At 38.7% G+C, this 25,171-nt stretch overlaps 1 protein-coding gene across 1 annotated transcript in view; it reads left to right on the forward strand.

Annotated features, from left to right (window-relative positions):
* KDM5B (lysine (K)-specific demethylase 5B) overlaps positions 1-25,171 on the forward strand; it is an 82,572-nt gene that overhangs the window by 38,823 nt on the left and 18,578 nt on the right. Inside the window, exons 5-19 of the mRNA XM_008583771.1 lie at positions 170-304; positions 2,343-2,439; positions 3,600-3,709; positions 5,941-6,099; positions 7,643-7,762; positions 10,423-10,581; positions 13,746-13,927; positions 15,187-15,349; positions 17,464-17,583; positions 18,749-18,943; positions 22,178-22,359; positions 22,516-22,640; positions 23,610-23,760; positions 23,907-24,021; positions 24,651-25,006. Of these exons, the coding sequence (XP_008581993.1) occupies positions 170-304; positions 2,343-2,439; positions 3,600-3,709; positions 5,941-6,099; positions 7,643-7,762; positions 10,423-10,581; positions 13,746-13,927; positions 15,187-15,349; positions 17,464-17,583; positions 18,749-18,943; positions 22,178-22,359; positions 22,516-22,640; positions 23,610-23,760; positions 23,907-24,021; positions 24,651-25,006 (2,369 nt within the window). The remainder of the gene's footprint in view (positions 1-169; positions 305-2,342; positions 2,440-3,599; positions 3,710-5,940; positions 6,100-7,642; positions 7,763-10,422; positions 10,582-13,745; positions 13,928-15,186; positions 15,350-17,463; positions 17,584-18,748; positions 18,944-22,177; positions 22,360-22,515; positions 22,641-23,609; positions 23,761-23,906; positions 24,022-24,650; positions 25,007-25,171) is intronic.

Here is a 25,171-nt window from a genome sequence, read left to right on the forward strand (position 1 = left end):
TGCGATCCATTGCTGGACACGGAAAAAGAAAAAAAACAAAAAAAAAAAAAAAAAATTGCAGATCTGTTATGTTATCTCCATAAATATAAAATGTGTCTTGCAAAAATCCAATGAAACTCTTAAGATTAAAAAAGGACCATTCATGACTACAATTGTGTTTTATTTCTAGTGTCTGCAGAAGCCGAACCTAACCACAGACACAAAAGACAAGGAGTACAAACCCCATGATATTCCGCAGAGGCAGTCTGTTCAGCCCTTGGAAACGTGCCCCCCAGCCCGACGAGCAAAACGCATGAGAGCAGAGGTGAGAGCCTCATGAGGTTGATTAGAAAGAACTCTGAAGTCCTAGTACTAATGGCTGTCTGACACTGAATTTCTCTCAGCTGTATGCTCTTCATAGCTTTGAATGTTATTAATCTCACAAAAGGGTGGTGTGTGTATTCCAGCTTTTATACTTGGAGGAATTGTGTACCATCAAATGGGTAAGAATAGAAGAAACCTTTTCTAGGTTTATGTTGCCTGGACAGACAGCTGCTTAATTGTTATTTGTCAAAGCCTTGGGAAGAATTGATGTTCTTGTATTCCTAATTGGATTGTCCGTTACTCTCACGAAGTTAGGTGACATTTATCAGAGATTAAGGTGAGGAGATGTGAAGATGGGGAGTTTTTGTGAGGTTTTTTTTGGGGGGTGGCTGGCTGGTACAAAGATCAAACCTTGGACGTTGGTGTTAATGGGAAGTTTTTGTTTAACAGAGAGGTGTGAAGACAGTGAAAGCCATTTTTCTCAGACTTCCTGCAAAGGAGTATGGAATCAGTGGCAAAAGTAATGACAAGACAGAGCAGAATTAGGCAGCATGAGGGGGCATTGAATAAATAAGATGAAATAAAAGTGACACATAAGGGAAAATCAGAAGGAGTGAAAGACTGATAAGAAGGATTCTTTAAGATTTTTCTGCTCTATGAGGTTTCCCCTGGGAAAGGGAGGAGGAGTGTGTTCTCAGTTATCTCGTTCCCATACAGAGGGGTCATTGTTTGGGATTACTGCCTAGCTTGATGGGTATGTGAGTTTTGGGACTCAGGGATATTATAAAGAGAACAGTTTAGAGCTGGAAAGCCTCATTCATATTGCATTAATCATGCATCTGCATCTGGCTGTTTAATAATTATTGGCAAAGATGAAAAAAATCAGCCATTTTGCTTTCTGAAGAAATGGATAAATAAGAGAATTACTTTTCTCTTTGGTAAATTGGAGATATGAAAAAATTTAGGGAATGAATTCATTTTTCTGAATTACGGAGATTGCCCAGAATAGGAAAGTATGGTTATTTGAAGCTTATAAGCATGTTTAAAGTTCATTAATCTAGGAATCAGTTCGTTTTTGAGCATATTCTTGGTCTTTAAATGTATATGTAAGACATGCCCTATTGCTATCGATGCCTAAGTCTGCCTTGACAACATCTAATGGTAATGATATCACCCATGAGAGAAATTGTTAGTAGTGGACATCCTCAATATGTATGAATGAAAATGGGCAAAGTGATGAATTATAGTTCCAAAAATACTCCAGTGTTACAGACTCCAAAAATGGTTTTATTTGCTTTACTGTTAAGTATCAGCACTTCAAGAAACAACAGTAACTGAGACTGGCTTCTATACCCTCAATGAAGACAGAGTCTTCAATAGTTTAGTGATGTTAGAAGTGAAGTTTATAATAATGGTTAATTAAAAGAATTTATAGAAAATTACTGTCGAAGCTGGATTTTTCCATAGATACTAGCAGGTCTTCAAAGAGATCAGTAAACTCTTAGCAGCTAATGAATTATGATATTTATATATCTCCTTAGAGTTGGCTTAGTGATGATTTAATAAAGCATAAGGTGACTAGATGTGAACCAAGAATCTTCTAGGAAGAAAAAAAGAGTTGTTCCCAATTTGGGTAATAACACTTCTCATAATTTGTTCCTCCTGATCCTTTCATAGTGGAGAACAGTCTTGTAACTTCTAAGATTCCTCATCCGTGCTTTAAATAGTAGTAGTTTCAAAGGTGAGATCTTTCCTCTAAGGGAAGAGAGAAGTAGATTTTGTTTTGTTATTTAACGTTTATCTGTATATATTTGTGGGGTACAGTGTGTTGTTTCAATACATGTATATACTATATACAATGATTCACTTAAGGTAGATAGCATTGTTTTATATCCATTAATCTACCTGAGAAGTACATTTTGAATTACCCTATTAGTAAAGACAGTTTATAAAATTATAGTGACCTTGAAATTTCAATTAGATTTCTAAGGAAGATTTATTTTTTTAAAGGAAATTCATGTATATGACAATTTTTTTAGGCCATGAATATTAAAATAGAACCAGAAGAGACAACAGAAGCCAGAACTCATAATCTGAGACGGCGAATGGGCTGTCCAACTCCAAAATGTGAAAATGGTAAGAAAGTTTATCCATGAGTAGGAAACAAAAAGTAACTAACTAAAAACATTTATTTGTTAATGAAGTAAACATCTTAATAAATGTTGCTAATCACTGGGTTGGGCTTTGAGAAATAAAATCTTAATATATCATTGTCCTTGTTCTGACCAGTGGGAGAGAGAAACAGATATGTGGGTGAGTTTCTCAACTGTAGTTAATTGCTACTTTGAAATTTGGCTCACTACATTCATTGAGAGGAAGTGATTTGTGACAAGCATAGGTGCCTTTGATTGAATATCTAGTAGATTTCAGACAAGGCAGACAGACATGATTTCTAAATCTGAATTTTAGTTAATAATTGCTTGCTGGGCTTTCACTTGGTGTAAGTCACTGACAGATTTGGGATTCTCTTAAGAAAAATCCTATATTTTACAGGAGGCACATACAAGTGAAGAGGTTACTAAAATTGGTTCTTCTTAGCTATTAGTAAGTTAAGTGGAAAGGCAGCAGGATGTAGCGGAAGGTAGTACAGCTATGAATCTGAGTTTCATGTCAACCACTAACTAGTTGTATGACCTTGGAGATATTTCTTGACTTCATTTAACTTCAGTTTTCTTATTTTTTTATTTTTTAAATTTTGTCAGTATACAATGTGGTTGATTATTATGACCCATCACCGAAACCTCCCTCCCTCCTCCCTCTCCCCCCCTCCCACCCAAGAGTTTTCTTATTTTTGAAATTGATTTGTTGTAATCAAATAATTTATGGAACACATTTAACACAATGCCTAGCACATGATAAGGTGCAGTTGGTGAATTGTCATTCTTTTAGTCATGATTGAGAGGAACTTGCTTTTATCAATACAAGTATTTCTTATGTCTTGGTCTTAAGAAAGCTATGCCTTATCTACTATTTTGAAAGCATACAAACATAAGCAGCATCTCTAGAGGTATCCACATCCTGAAGTTTAAATGGTATGAAAGTTTGCATTTTATTGTAATGTAACTAGCGTTGAGCCCTTGAATATAGTAATGCTGGGTGCTACTGCTACTAAAAGGAAAACAAACATTAAATTATGTTTGTGTACAGTGTGTGCTTTGGGAGGGAGATGATGAGGTGAGGGAGAAGCAGAGAAAAGGACAGTACAAAAAGAGCTAACTTTGGATTGCCTCCATCAGAGAAAGAAATGAAGAGTAACATCAGGCATGAACCCATTGAGAAGAAAGATTATATTGTAGAAAGTGAGAAGGAAAAGCCCAAGAGTCGATCTAAAAAAACCACCAATGCTGTGAGTTGACATCTCCCTTTCTCCCTATCTCTTTCCTATTTCCTCTTTTTCTTCTTCACTTCCTTTCTTTAAACCTCTTTACCTCCAAGTTTATACTTTTGTGCCTTACTTAGGATTGGTTGATTTAGTGTCTGACAATGAAAAGATCTTTTCAAGCCAGTTTATAGTATCAGTTTATAAATGAGAATACGCAATGGCATTATGAAAATGGCATTGCGGGGCATTGATGGCCATTTTTCTGGATTACCTTCAGTTTAGCACTGAATAATGAGCTAGATCATACACAGAATTGTTCATAAATCACTGGATTACCTTCAGTTTAGCACTGAATAATGAGCTAGATCATACACAGAATTGTTCATAAATCACTGGTTCACCCCCAAATGAGCTAGATCATACACAGAATTGTTCATAAATCACTGGATTACCTTCAGTTTAGCACTGAATAATGAGCTAGATCATACACAGAATTGTTCATAAATCACTGGTTCACCCCCAAATGAGCTAAAGACTAGACCAAAAGTCAAGTTGGTTTTTTCCAGCTTTTCAGCTAGCAATGGGAAGGAAGGAAATGGAAGGAAAAAGTGAAAAGAAGGGAGGAAGGAAGAGGAAAGAAGGAATGAAAAAGGAAGGAAAAGGAAGGAAGGGGTTAGGTGGTGAGGACATGGCAGAGTAGGAGAGCTAGGGAACAGTTTATTCTGTTGAGAACTTTTTTAAAAAAAATAAAGCTTTAAAAGCATTGGAGAGAATCTGGTTGCTTTTCTTCCCTGCCTTTTTCTGAGAATCTGACAACAGTGCTTTTTTTTTGTTTTTATCTTTTTTTTTTTTTTGAGACCTGCCGCACCAGCCATTCCTATATAGGATCCAAACCTGCAGCGGGAACGCTGCTGCGCTCCCAGCGCTGCACTCTCCCGAGCGCGCCACGGGCTCGGCCCTGTTTTTATCTTGAAATTAGAAATTACTCCAATTTAATGTTCTCTCCATAAATAGCACCTCCCCCAAACCCCCCAGTACAATCAAAAAACTGTTCTGACAGTTTTTTATTTGCCCAGGTTTTTATTTGCTACAATAAATAGACTGAAAAGGTGAGGCTCCCTGTTTAGTTGAATTCTCCGTTTTCTATTATTGGATATTACATTAGTTTGCTAGGGCTGCCATAAGAAAGTACCATAGACTGGGTGGTTTAAACAACAGAAAAAATGTTTTCACAGTTCTGTAGGCTGTTGGCAGGGTTGATTTCTTCTGAACCCTTTCTTCTTGGTTGTAGATGGGTGTCATCTCCCTGTTCTTCACATGGTCTTTTGGACTCTGTACATGTCTGTCCTAATGTCCTCTTGTTGTAAGTTATATTGAATTAGAGCCTACCCTAATGACCTCATTTTACTTTAATTACCTCTTTAAAGATCCCATCTCCAAATACAGTCACACTCTGAGGTACTGAGGATTAGGACTTCAACATATCAATTTTGGGGAAGTACAATTCAGCCCATAATAGGTAACAAACCAAGCTGTATCACTGAGTATTTGGGGATCTTAACCATGACCCTTTAATTAGAATTTAAGTGGTAGTTTCATGTGGTTAATTAACTTTAACATTTTCTTTACTTTTAAATATAACAAAATTGAATTTTTCCTTCATAAATTCTACTTTTGGTTAGACTGGTAATTTATAACCTAACATTTTATTCTTCTAGATTATCTTTGAACTACTGAAAACTAGATTTTTAGGCCGGCCCGGTGGCGTACTGCTATAGTGCGCCGCTTGGGAGTGCAGTGGCGCTCCCGCCGAGGGTTCGGATCCCACATACAGACTGGTTCCTGCTCACTGGCTGAGCGAGGTGCGGGCGCAGCACCGAGGGTTGCGATCCCGTTGCTGGTCCCAGTCTGGTATGGGTGCGACACTGAGGGTTGTGATCCGTTGCCCGACACGAAAAAAGACAAAAGGGAAAAAAAAAAAAGAAAACTAGATTTTTAAATAACAAACTTTAATTGAAACACAACAATTGAGAAAGCTAGGAGGTTACGTTTTAGAATTGGGGGTGCATAAGGTATTGTGGAACGTTCCTTATAGAAAGTGAAGCATTTTTATTTAAAATATCCCTTATACAGGTTGAAGCATTTAAAGCAGGGTGGAGAGACTGTATGCATCAGATCCATTTCATTCTTCCAGTTTCACAAAATCAAATAATGGCTCATGTTCCTTTGTTCTGTACTCATTTTCATTGCTGCAGGTGGACCTGTATGTCTGCCTCTTATGTGGCAGTGGCAATGATGAGGACCGGCTTCTTTTGTGTGATGGCTGTGATGACAGTTACCATACCTTTTGCTTGATCCCACCTCTTCATGATGTTCCCAAGGGAGACTGGAGGTGTCCTAAGTGTTTGGCTCAGGTAAGAATTAATGGCAGAGGTGGCATTAGAAAATTTTCTTGAGAGCATTTTTCTTCAACTTTGCGTTTTAGATTTGACAATAGATAATGATGCCCATGAAGAAAACTGGGCAGGACCTGAATAGGAAAGAGGTCCTATTAATAGAAATGAGTTCCACAGAGTAATGCAGGTAGTTAAGAGGCAGAAAAAAAAATTCAATAACTACAGTTTAAAAAATTTTTTTATTAAATTTCATTGTAAAATGTATTACACATTCTTTGCAAGAATTCTTAAACTCTGAACTATTTAAAAAATGGAGATATGATTTCACAATGCATAGATAACCACTGTTAATTACCTAGGTGTATATTCATCCAGGCTTTTTTCTATTTTAAACAAATGGAATTACAGTACATAAGTAATTTTAGTAATCTGCCCTTTTCATTTATAAACATAGACATTTTTATGTAGCACTGTGATTACCGATGTTTTTAACAGTGCATGGTATGACTGGTAAAATCTAAAAAGGATTTGCTGTCCACCTTTATGAAGATTATTTTGTATTATGAAGCAATCAGTTGGTCTATTTGGGTTAGGGCGAGAGTATAATAGTAAGGGGCTTTTTTTTTTTTTATAGTAAGGAGCTTTATATTGTACAGCTTAGATATAAAGGTTTTAGTGCATTTCCGTATAGTCATGTTACAACATAAGGGTGTTCCCATCAAGGGGAGGTTACTAGGCATAGGAGAGGGCAGGGGGCCATGGGTGTTAGATGAATTAAATATCTAATACCTCATAATAGGGATGACCTTATTAGTGGGTCTGGAATATTCAAATCCATTGGCTCACCAAGTTTAGGGTGGCTTCACTTGTTACTCTCAGTGTTTTTGTTTTTGATGGCATTATAAGGCTATAATCAAATATTGCTGGCCTGAGAGACATTCTGTTTCCATAAAGTGATTTATCTCTATTTTGATCTATTATGTATTGATTTTATACTTTTAACTCTTAGGGAGACATTATTTTTCTCATTTTCAGTATTGAAAACATTATTTGATCCTGAAGGAAGTCAAATTTTTAGTTTGCAACTTTATAAATTACGTTAATTACTCCAAGTTGTTGTTGTTAAACTAGGCATTTCATTTGCTTATTAGAACAACCCCATTCTTCAGGCAGGTTGATTTTTCTAATGTAGACCTAGCATAAAAGCCAAAAAATAGGGCCGGCCCAGTGGCGCACTGCTACAGTGTGCCGCTTGGGAGCACGGCGGCGCTCCCGCCGAGAGTTCGGATCCCACATACAGACTGGCGGCTCACTGGCTGAGCGAGGTGCGGGCGCAACACCGAGGGTTGCGATCCCGTTGCCGGTCTCGTTCTGGTACGGGCGCGACACTGAGGGTTGCGATCCATTGCCGGTCACGAAAAAAGACTAAAAGGGGGAAAAAAAAAAAAGCCAAAAAATAAGTTAATACCTTGTTTTTTATCTTCCAGTTTGATGATTGGCCAGATATACTTGGCGTTTTCAAGTGTCACTTGGAACATCAATTTCCTTTTTTTATTTGCAGGAATGTAGTAAGCCACAAGAAGCATTTGGCTTTGAACAAGCAGCCAGGGACTATACACTTCGTACTTTTGGGGAAATGGCAGATGCGTTCAAATCTGATTACTTCAACATGCCAGTCCATGTATGTACACATATACTGCTTTAATTTAGGATTTTAATTATGTTTGGAGAAAAGTGTACCTGAGACAGATTTGAGTTGAGGCCTCACTCTCTTAGTCTTTATCATGCAGAATGAAACCTTTAATTTATTTGTTTAGTGGTATTAAAATTCTACCACACTTTAAAATTAGCTCAAATTTTTCATTTAAGAATATCTTTAAAGATACCCCTTTCACATAAATTGTACAGCAACAGTAACAGAATACCAATAAAGAAAATCACCAATTCTTTCAGCCCAACAACAAATGTAATTAAAAAAAAAAAAAAAAAAAAAAAAAAAAAAAAAAAAAAAAAAAAAAAAAAAAAAAAAAATTCACAAAATTTTACCACTATGTGTCAAACAATATATTATTGTAAACTTCAGGGTGAGACCATTTTTAATTCTTCCTTATTCACTTGAAAGCATAGACATGTTTCATTCAGCATTTAATATTCCATCAAATGAGTATACCAGAATTAAATGCTTTCCTACTGTAATTCTGGATATGAAGCCATGGTTTTTCTCACTACTAACAAAGTGCTGTAGCAAACACTTCATGCATGTAGGTTAGTTGGGTTATTTTCTGACTGAAGACAGATGAGAGTGTTTATCCTCCTCCCACCTCATCCCAATAGCTGTATCAGTTTATAGGACCTCAGCAGTATATGACTGAACCTGTTTTTCTCTAACTTCACTAACACTAGCTGTTACTTTTGAATTTTTAGTTCTTTTGACTGCTCACGAATTATAATATTTCCCCATATGTTTGCTTCACCAGTTCTGGTGACTTGCATATGACCTCTTCTATCTGTGGTTGGCTTTTTATTGTACTTAAAAGATGAAGACATTGAGGGATAAACATTTAGGTTATCTGCCTCTGGACTCACGCCAGATTAACAACAGATCCTTCACACAAAGTCTGATGACTATTGTAGGGCATGCTCTTGCAAAGTGATTGCTCTTTTTGTTCATATCCTACACCCTACATCCATCATGGTTGCCTACATTACTTTCAGCCAGGTCTAGTGAAAAGAAAGGATGAACTCAGGTACAGGTTGAGCATCTCTAATTTGGAAATCCAAAATGCTCCAAAATTCTAAACTTTTTAAGTGCCAACATGATGCCACAAGTGGAAAATTGTATATCTGACCTCATGTGATGGGTTATGTTTTATGCAGAAAATTATTGAAAATATTGTATAAAATTATGTGCAGGCTGTGTACAAGGTATATATAAAACATAAATGAATTTCATGTTTAAATCTGGGTCCTATCCCCAAGAGAACTCATTGTGTATATGCAGAATGTTCCGAAATATGAAATTCTTCTGGTCCCAAGCATTTTGGATAAGGGATAATCAACCTGTGATGTGTTTGAAAACATCTCAAAGTATAAAGCACCATTCAAACACAGCTAATCATTATTGCTATGGTGACAGTTACAAATACCACAGTGAAGTCACTCTTGTCAGACCAAGGCAAAATAGGACCCAGGAAGGCACAAAGTGTGCGGCGGGTGGGGGGTTCCCATGCTTGCATGTCCGAGATAACTATTTCCAAGGACTTTCTAAAAACCCCACAAAAAATTCCTTCACCTCCTCCACACAGTCTCCCGCTTTGCATGGTTTGCACATTTCACACGTATACACACATTTCTATGACAAGGTCTATTATTAGACATTCTTTAGGATTATAGCAATTCAGATAAAATGGAAGTCCCCAGTAATGCCATCTCCCAGCGAGCTGACGTCTCTGGCTTGAAGCCTCCAGACCAATGAACTCTGTTTTCAAGCATCTTACATGAACTTCTCCCTTTTGTCAATGAAAGCTTTCTCTTACTTTTTCTTTTTTTCCCCCAGTACTGGGATCTGAACCCTTGGCCTTGATGTTCTAACACTGTGCTCTAACCAATTGAGCTAACTGGCCAGCTTGTTACTCTTCCTTCACTGGATGCACCTGTGGCTTGCAGTAGTACATCCTGGGTTATAATCTTTTCTGGTTCCCAAATACATTCAACATATTTGGAGATATTTGTCTCTGCATTTTTTTGTTCAGGTTAAACACTATACAGTTGTCAACCAAGTTGTGTACTCAAAACAGGGAAACAGCTCCAGTTTGTAAAAAAAGCATTTTGGGGCCGGCCCGGTGGCGCACTGTGCTAGTGCGCCGCTTGGGAAGCGCGGCGGCGCTCCCGTCGAGGGTTCGGATCCCACATACAGACCGGTTCCCGCTCACTGGCTGAGCGAGGCACGGGGGCAACACCGAGGGTTGCGATCCCGTTGCCGGTCCCGGTCCGGTACGGGGGCGACACTGAGGGTTGCGAACTGTTGCCGGACACGGAAAAAGACAAAAAAAAAAAAAAAAAAGCATTTTGCTTTCCTTGACTTTTACAGTTGTGCTCAGGTTGGTGATAGAGGTACATGAATTCTTAATCAGTTCTTACACTTCTTAGTTACAAAATTCCTTTTAGAAAATACAGTTGTTGCCTAAATTGCCTGGGATCAATTATGGAACATTATTGACACAATTTTTTCTTAGGATGCTATTCTGTGATTACCATCACTTAGCTTATCTAGTCCAATTGGTCACAGTTCATGAATGTCTAAGAAAACTCATTTTTTCCCCTTCCTCCTCATATTTCCAGATGGTTCCCACAGAGCTGGTTGAAAAAGAATTTTGGCGACTGGTGAGCACCATTGAAGAGGATGTCACAGTGGAATATGGAGCTGATATTGCCTCAAAGGAATTTGGCAGTGGCTTTCCTGTCCGAGATGGAAAAATCAAACTTTCACCTGAGGATGAGGTAGGCCCAAGCTTTAAGACACTTTTAGTTTGAGGGGGAGCTCTGCATTTAAAGATATATTTCAGCATATCCTTGATCTAAAGTGCATCAGACTGGATTAATAGCAGCCTTAAGTAAAAAATAAAAGCCCATGTAAATGACTTGGAAATTGAATTATTTGTTGAAATTCTGCTTGATTGACTTGAGGTAATTTATGATTACTTTCAGAAAATCCTTAATTACCAAATTTTTAATGATTTCAAGAAAAGTAGAAAGAGGCTACAGAAAAATTCTAGTCCCGTGTCAGTACATTGTGGTCATATGGGAAAATTAATTTACTACCCTTTGCCTTCAGGTTCTAGAACCTTGGTTTCTCCTTCTGAAGAAAACCTGAGGGATTAGGACCAGACCTATTTATCTTTGAACTCTAATGTTTGTGAATGTATTATTTTCCACACTAGCAAACTCCTTGAAATACTTCTATGCCTATCCTGGTTGGAAGAGAGGTTTTTAACCTGAAATCTACTATATACTCAAAAAAGTACATAATTAATCATATGAGTACAAGGGATATTCAAAAAGTTCATGGAAAGATTTGTGTTGTCTTTTTTTTTTTTTTTTTTTCTTTTTTTGTCTTTTTTCGTGACCGGTAACGGGATCGCAACCCTCGGTGTCGTGCCCTCACTGCGCTCAACCAGTGAGCAGACCGGTCTCTATATGGGATCCGAACCCTCGGCGGGAGTGCCACCGCGCTCCCAAGTGCCGCACTGTACTGAGTGCGCCACCGGGCCGGCCCTTGTGTTGTCTTTTAATTCTGTTTTTCCATGAATTTTGAAGTATCCACGTAATGGTACCTTATTTTTGGAACTTTGAGAACTAGATTTTTTTTTTTTTTTTAAGTTGGGGAACTTACACATTAAAATTGGGTGTGAACTGTATGATTCATTTTCAACTAAAACCCATAGAGTTGGTCCTTAAATATTATTTTAAACAAAAATTTCAACTGTGTCCATCACACAAAGTCCTTTTTAATGATCAATTCCAGATTAAAATCAAAATCCATTCATTAGTCTTTTCCTTACTCTCGTCTTTGGTTCATATAATTGGTGTAAGTGAAATAATGGTCAAAAGGTTAAAATATAAGATAAAAGAGTAAAACAAAACAAAGGAGCATAATGGTTCATAAGCCTGATGAATTTTTACAAACCGAGCACGCCCATGTAACCAGCACTAGAATAAGAAATAGAACATTCCAAGCCCCCCTTGTGCCCTCTCTCCTTCACTGTTTTTCCTCTTTTAGAACAACTACCTCCTCAGGAGAACCACTATTCTGACTTGTAACACCATAGATTATTTTGCCTATGTTTGAACTTTGTATAAGTGGATTGATGGTTTATGCTCCTTGCTATCCAAAAAAAAAAAAGGGAAGTTACAAGAGTATATACTGTATATAAATGGTTATATAAAGCTCAAAACTGTGCAAAACGAATCTACCGGCATCCTGGAAGTCAGCATAGCGGCCCCTCCACCTTCTCACAGCCACACCCGCACATGCCCCACCTCCCTTTATTTTTAAGGAGAATATTTTCAGCCAGCCTTTTGAAACGGAGTTCTAGCATGATATAGCTAAATATTTATCCTCTTGGGCGGAGGGTGGAAGTGGCTTCATCGGGAGCGCGGGGCTGGAGATGGCAGGGGCTGGGCGTGGAGCGGCGGCACCCAAAGGGATGGGGACGACGGGCCCAGGGTCCGGGGTGGCGGCGGCGGCGGTGGCGGCGGGCAGCGCAGGAGGAGCATAAGGAGGAACCAGCCTGCCAAGAAATCACTCATGCTGAGAACACTTTTGAGCCATGTTGGTGTGTCCCAGCCTATTACCACCTCGCTGGCCCGAGAGCAGGGGAAGGAGCAAAAGCGGGCTGTGCAGGCCTATAGAGTGCTGAGGAGGCTGAGGCAGCGGTGGCATGTGGTGCAGGCGTGCTGCAAGGGACAGAGAACCGGGGCCAGGCCGTTGCTCCTGGGAAACTAGCCTGGGGTCTGCTGCACCCGGGGGTGGTGGTGGTGGTGCACATGGGCAGATCCTGTCCCCTGGGTTCACTCCGGGACTCCGAAGGGCTCATAGTCCAGCTCGGTGCGGGGAGAGGTCTCTTGTTTCCCCTCTGAAGACTGCTTATTTGTGAGTGACCACTGACGGGCCTTGCAGATGGTGAAGGGGCACTGCCAGTGGGGCCCCACGCCTCACGGCCCTGAGCCTGACATCACTCACAGCTTCATTTGAGACAATGAAGTCCAGATTGAGACAAACCAGGTCCACTTCAGGGAGGGCCAGATCCCATGATCCCGACCCTAAATGCCAAAGGCACTGCCAGTGGGGCCCCACGCCTCACGGCCCTGAGCCTGACATCACTCACAGCTTCATTTGAGACAATGAAGTCCAGACTGAGACAAACCAGGTCCACTTCAGGGAGGGCCAGATCCCATGATCCCGACCCTAAATGCCAATTAATTATTGAAACTGCTGGTTTAGGCCAGTACAACACAGTACAGCACAAAGCAGCACAGCTCAGGGCACAAGCTGGGCAGAGCAGGTGAGCCAGCCAGTGGCAGAGAAGATAGACCCAGGGTAGGGCTGCAGGGCAGCAGGGAGACCACCCCCAGGGGTCTGTGGAGGGGACTGTGACAACAGGCCAGTTGGTAATGGTCCCTGCAGAAGCAGGTGGATCCCCACCGAGGCTTGGTATGGTGGAGACTGATGACAGCACCCACACCAAAAGTGCAGGAATAGGTTGTTGCACGCAGGACGGGTCTCGGAGAGTGGGGCAGGCCTCTCAGGCGGGTCTGAAGAGGCTTGGGAGGGCAAGGACTGGAACTTGGACTGCGGCTCCTGGGGTTAGAGAGCTGGCCACTGGGAGCTTCGCCTAGGGCAGGGCCTGGCCAGGCTGTTGACTTCTCCAGGTGAGGGCAGATGGGGAGGAGGGGAGGGGCAAGGCTCCAAACTCAGTCTCCCGTCTAGCAGGAGCCCACCGCTTGCTACACCCTGGCTGGGAGGAGCAGCCCTGGACCCCCCAGGATTCTCCTGGGTGGGGCAGGTGAGGTGTGATGTCTTTTTACTCTTCCCCAAGTGTGTGTTTCCTAGAATGAAGTTTATTTTAAAAAAAAATTTTTTTTAATTATTCTCTTATTTTCAGGAATATCTGGATAGTGGCTGGAATTTGAACAATATGCCAGTGATGGAACAGTCTGTCCTTGCTCACATTACTGCGGATATATGTGGCATGAAACTTCCTTGGTTGTATGTGGGAATGTGCTTTTCTTCATTCTGTTGGCATATTGAAGACCACTGGAGCTATTCAATTAACTACCTGCACTGGTGAGAAGTTCCAAATAGAACCTATGAGTAGTACGCAGACTGGTAGGAAAACTTTCCTTTTCATCTCAGATGTGTCTTAACTGTGTCTCAAGAGTAGCTCATTACTATTCTTTTCTCCTTAAGTTTTACCACTACTGTTAGAACAGGCATGGTAATAGGTTATGACAGTGATTCTTAAAGATTCCTAGACAGTCCATGAATCCTCTAAAATTGCATACACACTATTTTGTGAGTATCACACATCTCTGGGGAGAGGGTAGATGGTTTTTTGTGTGAAGTAAAGAAGCCTATACTCATAGAAAGGTTAAAAAGTGCTGAACTTTGCTTTTACTATGAAAAATCCCATTCAGTGGCAGTGGTAGTCCAGGTACCCCTTTGGGAGAGGGGTGAAGTGTAGGTACCATAAGGTCCTCCAGGTCCCTGTGACTACCAGCTTCTCTTTTGCTGTGCTGAATTCTGGCATCACTATACATAGTATAGTGGGCCTCATCCTCATGTGTGTCGGGGGATGCACAAGCAGATGTTTGGACTTTACTATTTAAACTGTTCAATCAAAGCCATGTCTTGACATCTGTTTTTTTCTCTTCTAATTCTCTTGCTTCCACGTACAAAAGTATTTGAAGATCTGTAACTCACTCAAACCCCCACACAAGGAATTTGAAGATGTACCACAAGAAAGAGGGAGTTGACATATATATGTATAGCATCAGTTCTGCTTTCCTAGGCAATTGCTTCCAGCTGTAAAATGATTATATTTACCATACCTCACAGGGATGTTACAGATTAATTGGTTGACAATTTAAAGTGCGTTGAAGAATAAGAGCTCTTTAGAAATGCTAATTGCCTCACTAGAGTTTGATTTAACCTCATCCGTCAGAATGGGCAAGCAAAAAGGAAGTTGGAGGGTTGGCATTTGTCAACTTTTGCTATAGGAAATTGTGGTAAATACATATCCTGTAGCTAATGTGATACCTTATATTCTTAGAAATTCTAGATATCTGCATTTTCTAAAGGGTCAGATAAGAATGGGAGGGTGAGAGGGACCTCAAAAGAAAAGTCTCATGTTTAAACTTTATACTTGATGAGGAAAAATGCATTACATATGTTCACATCACATTTCTATACTTCAGATACTTCTTTGGTTTGAACATTCTTTTGTAGCTTAGTCTTACAAAGCAGGGTTTGAAAAATATGAACTGGTTAACCATTTTGTTTGTGTGGGTGTTGCAGCTTGATTTATTTTTATAATGTCTTTCCAGGGGTGAGCCAAAAACCTGGTATGGAGTCCCAGGGTATGCTGCTGAACAGCTAGAAAATGTAATGAAGAAACTAGCTCCAGAGCTCTTTGTGTCCCAGCCAGATCTCCTCCACCAGCTTGTGACTATCATGAACCCCAATACCCTGATGAGTCATGAAGTGCCTGTATGTTCTGGGTTAATCCTCCTGCTGCTCAGACTTAATTCACCACTTCTCATTTTCCCTGTTACTCACTTTTTTATGAAGCCAATTTGGTTATATATTTTCCGTAGCATAACTTGATAGCAGGAAACAGCTGTTTGGTGCAGTTTGGTACTCTATAGAATTAACCCAATTGGACTAGATCCTCAGACACCATAAAACAAATTTGTTGCAGCTAATAACTGGATTGCTAAACAGATTTGCTTTGCAAATAAATGTAATGCTTTCTCTCCTTTTTTTTTCTGTGTACAAGTCTCACTGGTTTTAGTATATTCACAGGTTGTGCAGCCATCCCCACTAATGCTTTATAAACTATTTTTTGTTTATAACTTCCGTCCTTCAAACAAGAAAATAAAAACTTTAAGAAATAAATATCTGTCAGTATAAATTAGATTACTGTGAAAATGCTGTCCCTCCTGTAAAGAATAATTTTATTGAATTTACATGATCTTAATTTTGAATGATGAACCAAGATGCCATGCTTAGTAGATCTTAGTTGTGTTAAACCACCATCCCCAATTAAGCTTATTTAAAGTAAAAATCTATTTCCAGGTCTTGAGCTTGGATTTCAGGGTTACTAGTATAGACTGAAAGGTTCTATGGGTGATATTTTCTCTGAGGATGCTATACAAAGTAACACTTATTTGTATACTGGCTTCCTTTTGGAAAATATTCTGAAGATGCTTGGGGAGGCCACATTGTATGAAGGTTAATAGTCCATCTAAGTTAGCTAAATAAAATGTACAGTGTTAAAGTGAGTTCTTGATCTTGCTGTGACCTAAATTTTATACTTTTGGGTTCACAGGCTGGTTAATGGGGACAGACAGAAAAGACTTCTTTGAGGGATCATAAATTATACATGGATCATAGCTTAGAAAATAATGACCAATAAGCACCAAAATACCACATTTCCTCATTGTTGGTATTTTCCTCATTGATCTTTTTCTTTCCTCGTGTTGATTGGTGTTTCCAATTTGTTAAGAATAACTTGCCCTAAATGAGACCTGTCCCTGGTTCTTTAATAATTTAGTAAACCATGTAGAGATAGATGAATGAACTTGTACATTTAGGGATTCACAATTTAAGGGAAAAGACAGATAATTTTTATATAGATAATGGAAGGGTGGTATGGTTTGACAGTGGTGTCAACTAGGAGACTGATCTTTTAACTCTGAGAATCAGAAAGGGCTCATAAATGAGATGAAGTAGGAATTGGAGCTCTGATAAATTACCGAATATGTTTGGCAAAGAGTGGGGGAGGGAGGAAGTAGTCCAGGTAGAAGGGATCATGGTCCTGTGATGGGTAGTGTAGTCTTTAAACTTTAGCCTGTATCAGAACTCTAAAGGGCTTGTAAGGGCATATTACCACACAGATGGCCGAGTCAAAACCCCAGAGTTTCTGATTCTGTTGATCTGGGTGGGGCTTGAGAATTTGCATCTCCCAAGTTCCCAGTTGATGTTGTGGTTGTTCTAGGGTAAACCACTGATGCAGAAATAAATAGAAACTTGAAAAGGCGTCTAATGTTATTATATAATAATAATTTCAGTATAAGGATTTGTGTGCCTAGAGCAATATGGGTGTTTTGGGTGAGGATGGTAGTAGGAGGAGAGGTGGATGATAAAGGTTAAGTTTGAGATCCAAATTAGGAGGAGCTCTGTATGTGATGAAATTCTTGAAATAGAATGGTATTTCTTTAATTGGTGGTAGGAGATGCTATTTTAGGATAATATTATATAAGGATATTCTTGATCTTAGCTGTATTTAGAAAAATATGTCTTGATCCTAGATGTGGCCAAATTTTTGTAGTATAAGCTACGTTTCTTGTGCAGATACTAATCAGCCCTGGCAGATTGGGGTGCTGCTTCATCTTGTGGCAGAAATTAGTATCTCTAGGTGATAGTCTACTGTAGTAATTTTTTTCCTGGCTTACTTATATTAGTATTTTTTTCGTCTTTTCCTCACTCTCTTTCAATTAGCAGAGAGCTGCCTTTTCTGGAGAATCATCTAATAGTCTATGTTAGATTGTTTTTAATGAGAATCTAAGAACTTTTAAAATCTCCAATTTCTGTCTCTTTAGGTTTACCGAACTAATCAGTGTGCTGGGGAGTTTGTGATTACATTTCCAAGAGCCTACCACAGTGGTTTTAACCAAGGTTTTAATTTTGCTGAGGCTGTTAACTTCTGCACTGTTGATTGGGTACGTAATTATGATTTAGTGAACCCTTTCAAATTTATTGCTTTTCCTGTGGAAATGATATATAATGTCTTAAGAACTGTCATGTGTATAGTTGCTTCAACCCATTACTGCTCAACTGGTCAGCACTACAAATTGTTTGACAGTTCACAATGAATGAGATAAGGCACTTGTACCACATTGTAAGTCAAGCATTTATTAACTAAAAGCACATTTCTTAGTTCATCTGACATGTTTTTCTCTTGTAGCAAGATTTTCTTCATGAAAAAGTAGTCTCTTGATTTATATTCTGGCTAAAACTCAGTACCTTACTGTCATCTATCTAGTAATAAATAATTCTAGTCTGAAGACTACATTTTGTATAGCACTAGCTTAAATTATCTACAACACAACAATTTAATGACATATTCGTTTAAGGTTAGTTGCAAAGTTGAATTTTTTTTTTTTCCTTTTTGTCTTTTTTACTGACCGGTAACGGGATCGCAACCCTCGGTGTCGCGCCCGTACCGGGGACCGGCAACGGGATCGCAACGCACCGCGCTCAGCCAGTGAGCGGGAACAGGTCTCCACATGGGATCCGAACCCCAGGAGCGTCGCTGCGCTCCCAAGGGGCACACTCTCCAGTGCGCCACCGGGCCGGTCCCAAAGTCAAATTTTTACATTAGTATTGACACTTTTCATTTACCTAAAAAGAACTCAGTATATGTGGTGTTAAATCTAATGAATTATAACTTTGTTGCAGTGCTTTTCTGGTACTAGCTATTTCTGTACTTATTTTCCCTTATATAGTTTTTGGAGTATTAGTAAGTTGACCGTAACAGTTCAGCAAAATTGTTTCAGGAAATGTGTAAATTCATATTTCCAATTAGATTCATATCACTGTAGACATTAATACATTAATACATTGGGGTTTTTTTGTTTGTTTAATACATTGAGTTTTTTAAAAACCACTTTTTAGTTAAGCTACCTCATATGCCAGAACTTTGGGATGCAAAGATAAATAAGACCTGGTTCCTGGTTCCTTAGAGTCTGGTGTTAGGGTTGATAAATGATATGTATAATGATCCATAGTGTGATATTTGGTAATTTGGTAATACAGGTCAGAAGTTTTTGGAAATAGCAAGAAGAAAGATGGATGTTATTTATCTCCTTATGTCTTTTGGCACAGCTACCATTAGGCCGACAGTGTGTGGAGCATTATCGCTTGCTTCACCGTTACTGTGTGTTTTCCCATGATGAGATGATTTGCAAGATGGCTTCCAAGGCTGATGTATTAGATGTTGTTGTGGCTTCAACTGTTCAAAAAGACATGGCCATTATGATTGAGGATGAGAAAGCTTTAAGGGAAACTGTCCGTAAATTGGTAAGGTTTCTGTAAATCCAATTGCATGTCATTGGGTATTACTTACTAAAGTTACCATGCACTTTCATATCACATATCATGTTTTTTTGTGGGGTTTTTTTTGTTTTTTTTTTTTGGCGGCTGGCCAGTAAGGGGATCTGAACCCTTGACCTTGATGTTATAACACTGCACTCTAACCAACTGAACTAACTGGCCAGCCAGGTTTGGATTTTTTTCTTAATTTTTTAAAAGTTTTATGGCACCTGGTTGCTAAGGGGGATCCAAACCCTTGACTCATATCATTTTAAGAAGTCTTTTTTTAGTCTATTTAATTTCTGGAGGCTGGCCAGTTAGCTCAGTTGGTTAGGGCATGGTGCTGATAACACCAGAGTCCAGGGTTCGATCCCTGTATTGGCCAGCTGCCCCCCCCCATCTCCATTAAGTCTATTCTAATAGTAATATGTATAGTAATATCTCCCTGTGGTGTTAATTTGAGTTGACTAGCTTATTGTGCACTTGTTTGCCACGTATGTATCTATCTCTTCGGAGGGTGTCTGTTTTGCCCTATTTATTTATTTATTTTTAAATTGGATTATTGGGAGAAAATATATATGAGGGTACTTCAAAAAGTTTGTGGAAAAATAGAATTAAAAGATAATATAAATCTTTCAATGAACTGTTTGAAGTACCCTTATATTCTGGATACCAGTCCTTATCAGATAATATTTTCACCCAGTCTGTGGCTTGTTTTTGATTCTCCTAGCAGTATCCTTCAAAGAGCAATTTTTTCATTTTGATGAAGTCTAATTTATTGATTTTTTTTCTTTTGTGGATCATGTTTTTTTGTGTCCTACTTAAGAAATCTTTGCCTAATACAAATTCACAAAGATTTTCTCCTGTGTAATCATCAAAAACTTTATAGATTTAACTTTTAAACTTAGAGGCTGGCTGGTTAGTTCAGTTGGTTAGAGTGCAGCCTTGCAACACCAAAGTCATGGATTCAGATCTGCGCACCAGCCAGCCACAAGAAAAAAATTTTTAATTGAAGTCTTTCATTCAAGTAATTTTTGTTTGTGCAGTGTATGGGTCGAAGTTAATTTTTTTTTTATGTGAATGTCTAATTGTTCCAGCACTATTTCTTGAAAAGACTATATTTCTCCATTAATTGCCTTGGCACCTTAGTTGAAAATCAGTTCAACATACATGTGTGGATCTATTTCTGGACTCTGTTCTATTCTGTTAATCTATGCATCTGTCCTCTTGCTAATACCAAAATGGTCTTGATTATTATAGCTTTCTAAGAAGTCTTGAAATCAGGTAGTGTGAGTCATCCAACTTTGTTCTTTTTAAAAACTGTTTTGTCTCTTAGTTTTTTTGCTTTTTCACATAAATTTTAGAATCACGTTACTGATTTCTACAAAATTAATCCCAATTGGGATTTTGATTGGGACTGCAGTTTAACCTATGGATAGTTGGGGGAGAACTGATGTCTTTAACAATATTGAGTCTTGTAATGTATTTGATGTTTTTTGGTGCTATTATAAATGGTATTTTTTTTTAATTTCAATTTCTGATTGTTTATTACTAACATTTAGAAATAGTTGACATTTGTATATTCACCTTGTATCCTATGACCTTGCTAAACTCACTTAATTTCTAGTGGACTTCTAATGGATTCTTTTGGGGCAATAATATCTGCAAATAGTGTCACACTGATTTCTTTTAAAAAAATGTACCTCTTTGGGTAAAATCCTAGAATGTTGGCTCTTTGGAACCCATTATGGATCCAACAGCAGGATTTCACCTTCTCTCTGATATTTTACAGTTGGGGAAAACAATGCCCAGATACTTTAAGTGACTTATCAAGGTCTTAACATTGATACTTTTAATGGTACTAGAATTTTTTTTGTTTAGATGTGGAATTTATAAATTAGAATTGGGTGTGAACTATATGATTCATTCTCAACTAAAATCCAGAGTTGGTCCCTAATCTCATTTTAGACAAAAATTTCAACTATCTCCATTCTGCAAAGTCCTTTTAATGATCAGTTCCACAGTAAAACCAAAATCCATTCTTAGCATTTTCTTTACCCTCCTCATCTTTGTTGGTCCGTATAATTAGCAGAAGTGAAATAATGGTCAAAAATAAAATAGCGGATAAAAGAATAAAACAAAGGAGTCTGATGGTTTATAAATTGACTTAATCAGAACTGGCTTTCTCAAGGTTGGATTATCATCTAGTTCCAGATAAAGAGAAAAGATGGAAGAAGTTTGGTCTGGCAGAAGTGAAATAATGGTCAAAAATAAAATAGCGGATAAAAGAATAAAACAAAGGAGTCTGATGGTTTATAAATTGACTTAATCAGAACTGGCATTCTCAAGGTTGGATTATCATCTAGTTCCAGATAAAGAGAAAAGATGGAAGAAGTTTGGTCTTTGAATGATAAAAGGTATATCCTAGAAGAGCCCTCTAGATGTCAGGTGGTACAAACTGTGTTTGAAATTAACTGGTTCGGTACCTTTTCTTGACAATCTTTCAGTTAGGAAATGCTTTGTTATAACTTCAGTCTCCTGTTGCACACATTTTCTAAACTATTAAGTAGTGATATCCCTTCAGATTACTTTTCATGTAAAAGGTTAAGAGACCACTTAGCATCTTCCCAAACTCAACAGTTCCTGCATGATAGTCATTTCCACTTGCCCCGTCTTCTTTCCTTTTATTTTTGTTCTTTTTATTTATAGATTCTTCAGCATTGTCACTCTGAAGCTCTATATAGTATTTCGTCAGAAGTAGAAAGCATATACATTTCCATTGTTCTTAATCTATACCCAAAATATGGACAAAGCCAATTTGGAGTAGAATAGACAGCTAACTTCAGTAGTTTCTCAGGCCCATTAATAATTTTGAGATCAAAATGGTCTAGTAAGATACTACCTTCTTCAAAAAGGGATTCTCTCTAGACAAGCAAAGTAGATTAACTTGCTCATATATGCTAGGTTATTGCTACTTTGTGTTCCATACATTTAATCATGCATCCCTATTTTGCCAAAAAGGGATTCTCTCTAGACAAGCAAAGTAGATTAACTTGTTCATATATGCTAGGTTATTGCTACTTTGTGTTCCATACATTTAATCATGCATCCCTATTTTGGTAAGGCTTTTTTTTTTTTTTTTTAACTCAACTACTGCATGTTTGTCTTGGGGGCTGGGATTATATTATCCTTTGGAGGTCTCTAAAGTATGCTTTATTCTAGGGAGTAATTGATTCAGAAAGAATGGATTTTGAGCTGTTGCCAGATGATGAGCGTCAATGTGTAAAATGCAAAACTACGTGCTTCATGTCCGCTATCTCCTGTTCTTGTAAACCTGGCCTGCTTGTTTGCCTGCATCATGTAAAAGAGTTGTGTTCCTGTTCTCCTTATAAATATAAATTGCGGTGAGTAGGAAGAATGATTTTTTTCCATGGAAGACACTGAATCCTTAATAAAACCACAGTGACATCCCTGTTCCAGGGCTAAAATGTTAAGGATAAAACATCTAGTTTTCTCCAAAGCCACATATCTCAAAGCTATGTCTGGTATTCTGTTTCCAGATATAGATACACTCTGGATGATCTCTACCCTATGATGAATGCACTGAAGCTTCGAGCAGAATCTTACAACGAATGGGCCTTGAATGTTAATGAAGCTTTGGAGGCAAAGATCAACAAGAAGAAAAGTATGTGGTACAGAATGTGTGACTTGGTGATCAGTAAATTGGGGGTGATTATGAAGTAGACAACTTAAAGTTATCAACAAAACAGGTTACTCGAAACATCTTGACTTCATCCTAGATTAGCCCAGCCCCATTGCACTCTAGCCAGGTTTACAGAGCATCAGCAGAGAAGGTTTAAAACCAAGGGTGGATAGGCAGATGCCCTTACAACAAAGTGATATCTCGATAATATGAATTGTACAAGGTAATTTTTTTAAACAAAAACCATAGTGTTAGGAAGCAGAATAACCTTCGTACCTCTGCTTGAGAAACAAAACCATTTTGTATTTCATGTAGAACCCTAGAAGAGCTGCTGCTTCTGCTGCTGCTGCTTCCTTTTTTAAAAAAACAGATCTTGTGACAAAGGCAGCGTGAGAATAAATTAGGAGTCTCTAAAATGCTGGTTTATCACCTCTTAGTTCTAAACTAAAGTTAAGGTCCCTGGCACTTGTCATTACCTTTGAAAGTCAGTACTTCTCTTCCCCTCTCTTTCAAATTGTTTCACTTGCTTTCCTTTCTGTAGCTCAACATGTAATTTTGCCCCCTTTCATTTAGGGGAAGGAGGCAGTATCACTGTCTCTGAGCACACTAGTTACTTTCCAACTACAGAATAAAATGCAGGAGGAGGAAGTGGCTTAAGTATTTGCTTTGCTTTGACAAGTTAGTTGCTTTCCATTTTTTGTATATCTTAAACATGTCGGGTCTTAACATTTCCATATTGAGGACCACCTCTAGGCACTTGTTTGAAAAACCCCATTCCCAGCTACCCCCCAAAAATCAAATGAACAAATTTATTAATGATTTTAAACATTGCAAGAATTAAGTTACTTTTATAGATAAGAACCGACAAAAGCAATCACACTCTCTGAATTTTATATCAGTAGTAATGAACATAAAGATCACAGAAAAGATGACTTTTTTCTTTATTCCTAGGCCTTGTCAGCTTTAAGGCTTTAATTGAAGAATCTGAAATGAAGAAATTCCCAGACAATGATCTTTTGCGTCACCTTCGCTTAGTCACACAGGACGCAGAGAAGTGTGCCTCTGTTGCACAGCAGTTGCTTAATGGCAAAAGGCAAACTAGGTATGTACTTTTGGACTCTTTGGCAGCTAAATGTGGAAACATTTTGTGACTGGCTTTTCCTTCTGTCCTGGATTCCTATGATATTGGAATCTGGAGTGGCGAACAAACCTGTTCTCATATGGCTTGCATGGCCTTTGTCTTTATAGATACCGATCTGGTGGAGGGAAATCCCAAAATCAGTTGACAGTGAATGAGCTCCGACAGTTTGTGACACAGTTGTATGCTCTTCCATGTGTCCTCAGTCAAACACCATTGCTGAAGGTAACCATGGAGGGATGTATGAGAGAATACTTTGGTAATCCTGTATTTTGTAAATAAACTCAATTGACATTATTAAGTAGTATTCTTTGGTGGTAATTGTACATTTATTTGTAAATGTTTTTAATAACACATTGAGTGTTGTGTATGTATAAAGAGATTGTAGTAGGCCCACAAGAGAAAGTTAGAAATTTTTACTTTGAAAGTGATCACCATGGGCCGGCCCGGTGGCGCACTCGGTAGAGTGCGGCACTTGGGAGTGTGGTGGTGCTCCTGCCGAGGGTTCGGATCCCATATAGAGACCAGTCCGCTCACTGGTTGAGCACGGTGCGGGCGCGACACCGAGGGTTGCGATCCCGTTACCTGTCATGAAAAAAAGACAAAAAGGAAAAAAAAAAAAAAGAAAGAAAGTGATCACCAGCTAGTTCTTACAGTTGGTATAAGGTCTCTGCTGTAGTTTCTCGTTTTAGCAGTCAGTTGGCTTACATCTTATCTCATTTACCCATATCATTACTAAAATCAAATGGATGGTAGAGGATCACATTGAATATGGATTTAAGGTTCTAAGTTTGAAGGAAGCCAATTACTGAAATTACTGTTTTGATGCAACAACCTGTATTTTTTTTTTATAGGATCTCTTGAGTCGTGTAGAAGATTTCCAGCAGCATAGCCAGAAACTACTCTCTGAGGAAATGCCTAGTGCTGCTGAGCTTCAGGACTTGCTAGATATCAGCTTTGAATTTGATGTTGAACTTCCACAGCTTGCTGAGATGCGTGTCCGTCTGGAGCAGGCCCGTTGGCTAGAAGAGGTGCAACAAGCTTGCCTTGATCCCAGCTCCCTTACTTTAGATGATATGAGACGTCTCATAGACCTAGGAGTGGGGCTGGCCCCATATTCAGCAGTAGAAAAAGCTATGGCCCGGCTACAGGAACTGCTTACAGTATCAGAGCACTGGGATGACAAAGCCAAGAGTCTCCTCAAGGCCAGGTAAAAAAGCAAACTCTCTTGGGGAAGGTTGTGTAATACATCCATCTTAGAGCATAGAGCATAGTGATAGATATATGACAAGTGTTCAGTAGCTACTGTTGTGCATGTAGAATACATGTTGAAATAGCTGAGTTCTTTGGGGTTGCTTTGGAACTTGGGTAAAAG

The sequence above is a fragment of the Galeopterus variegatus genome, unplaced genomic scaffold, assembly GCF_000696425.1.
Source record: "Galeopterus variegatus unplaced genomic scaffold, G_variegatus-3.0.2 Scaffold3033, whole genome shotgun sequence".
Classification (NCBI taxonomy): Eukaryota; Metazoa; Chordata; class Mammalia; order Dermoptera; family Cynocephalidae; genus Galeopterus; species Galeopterus variegatus.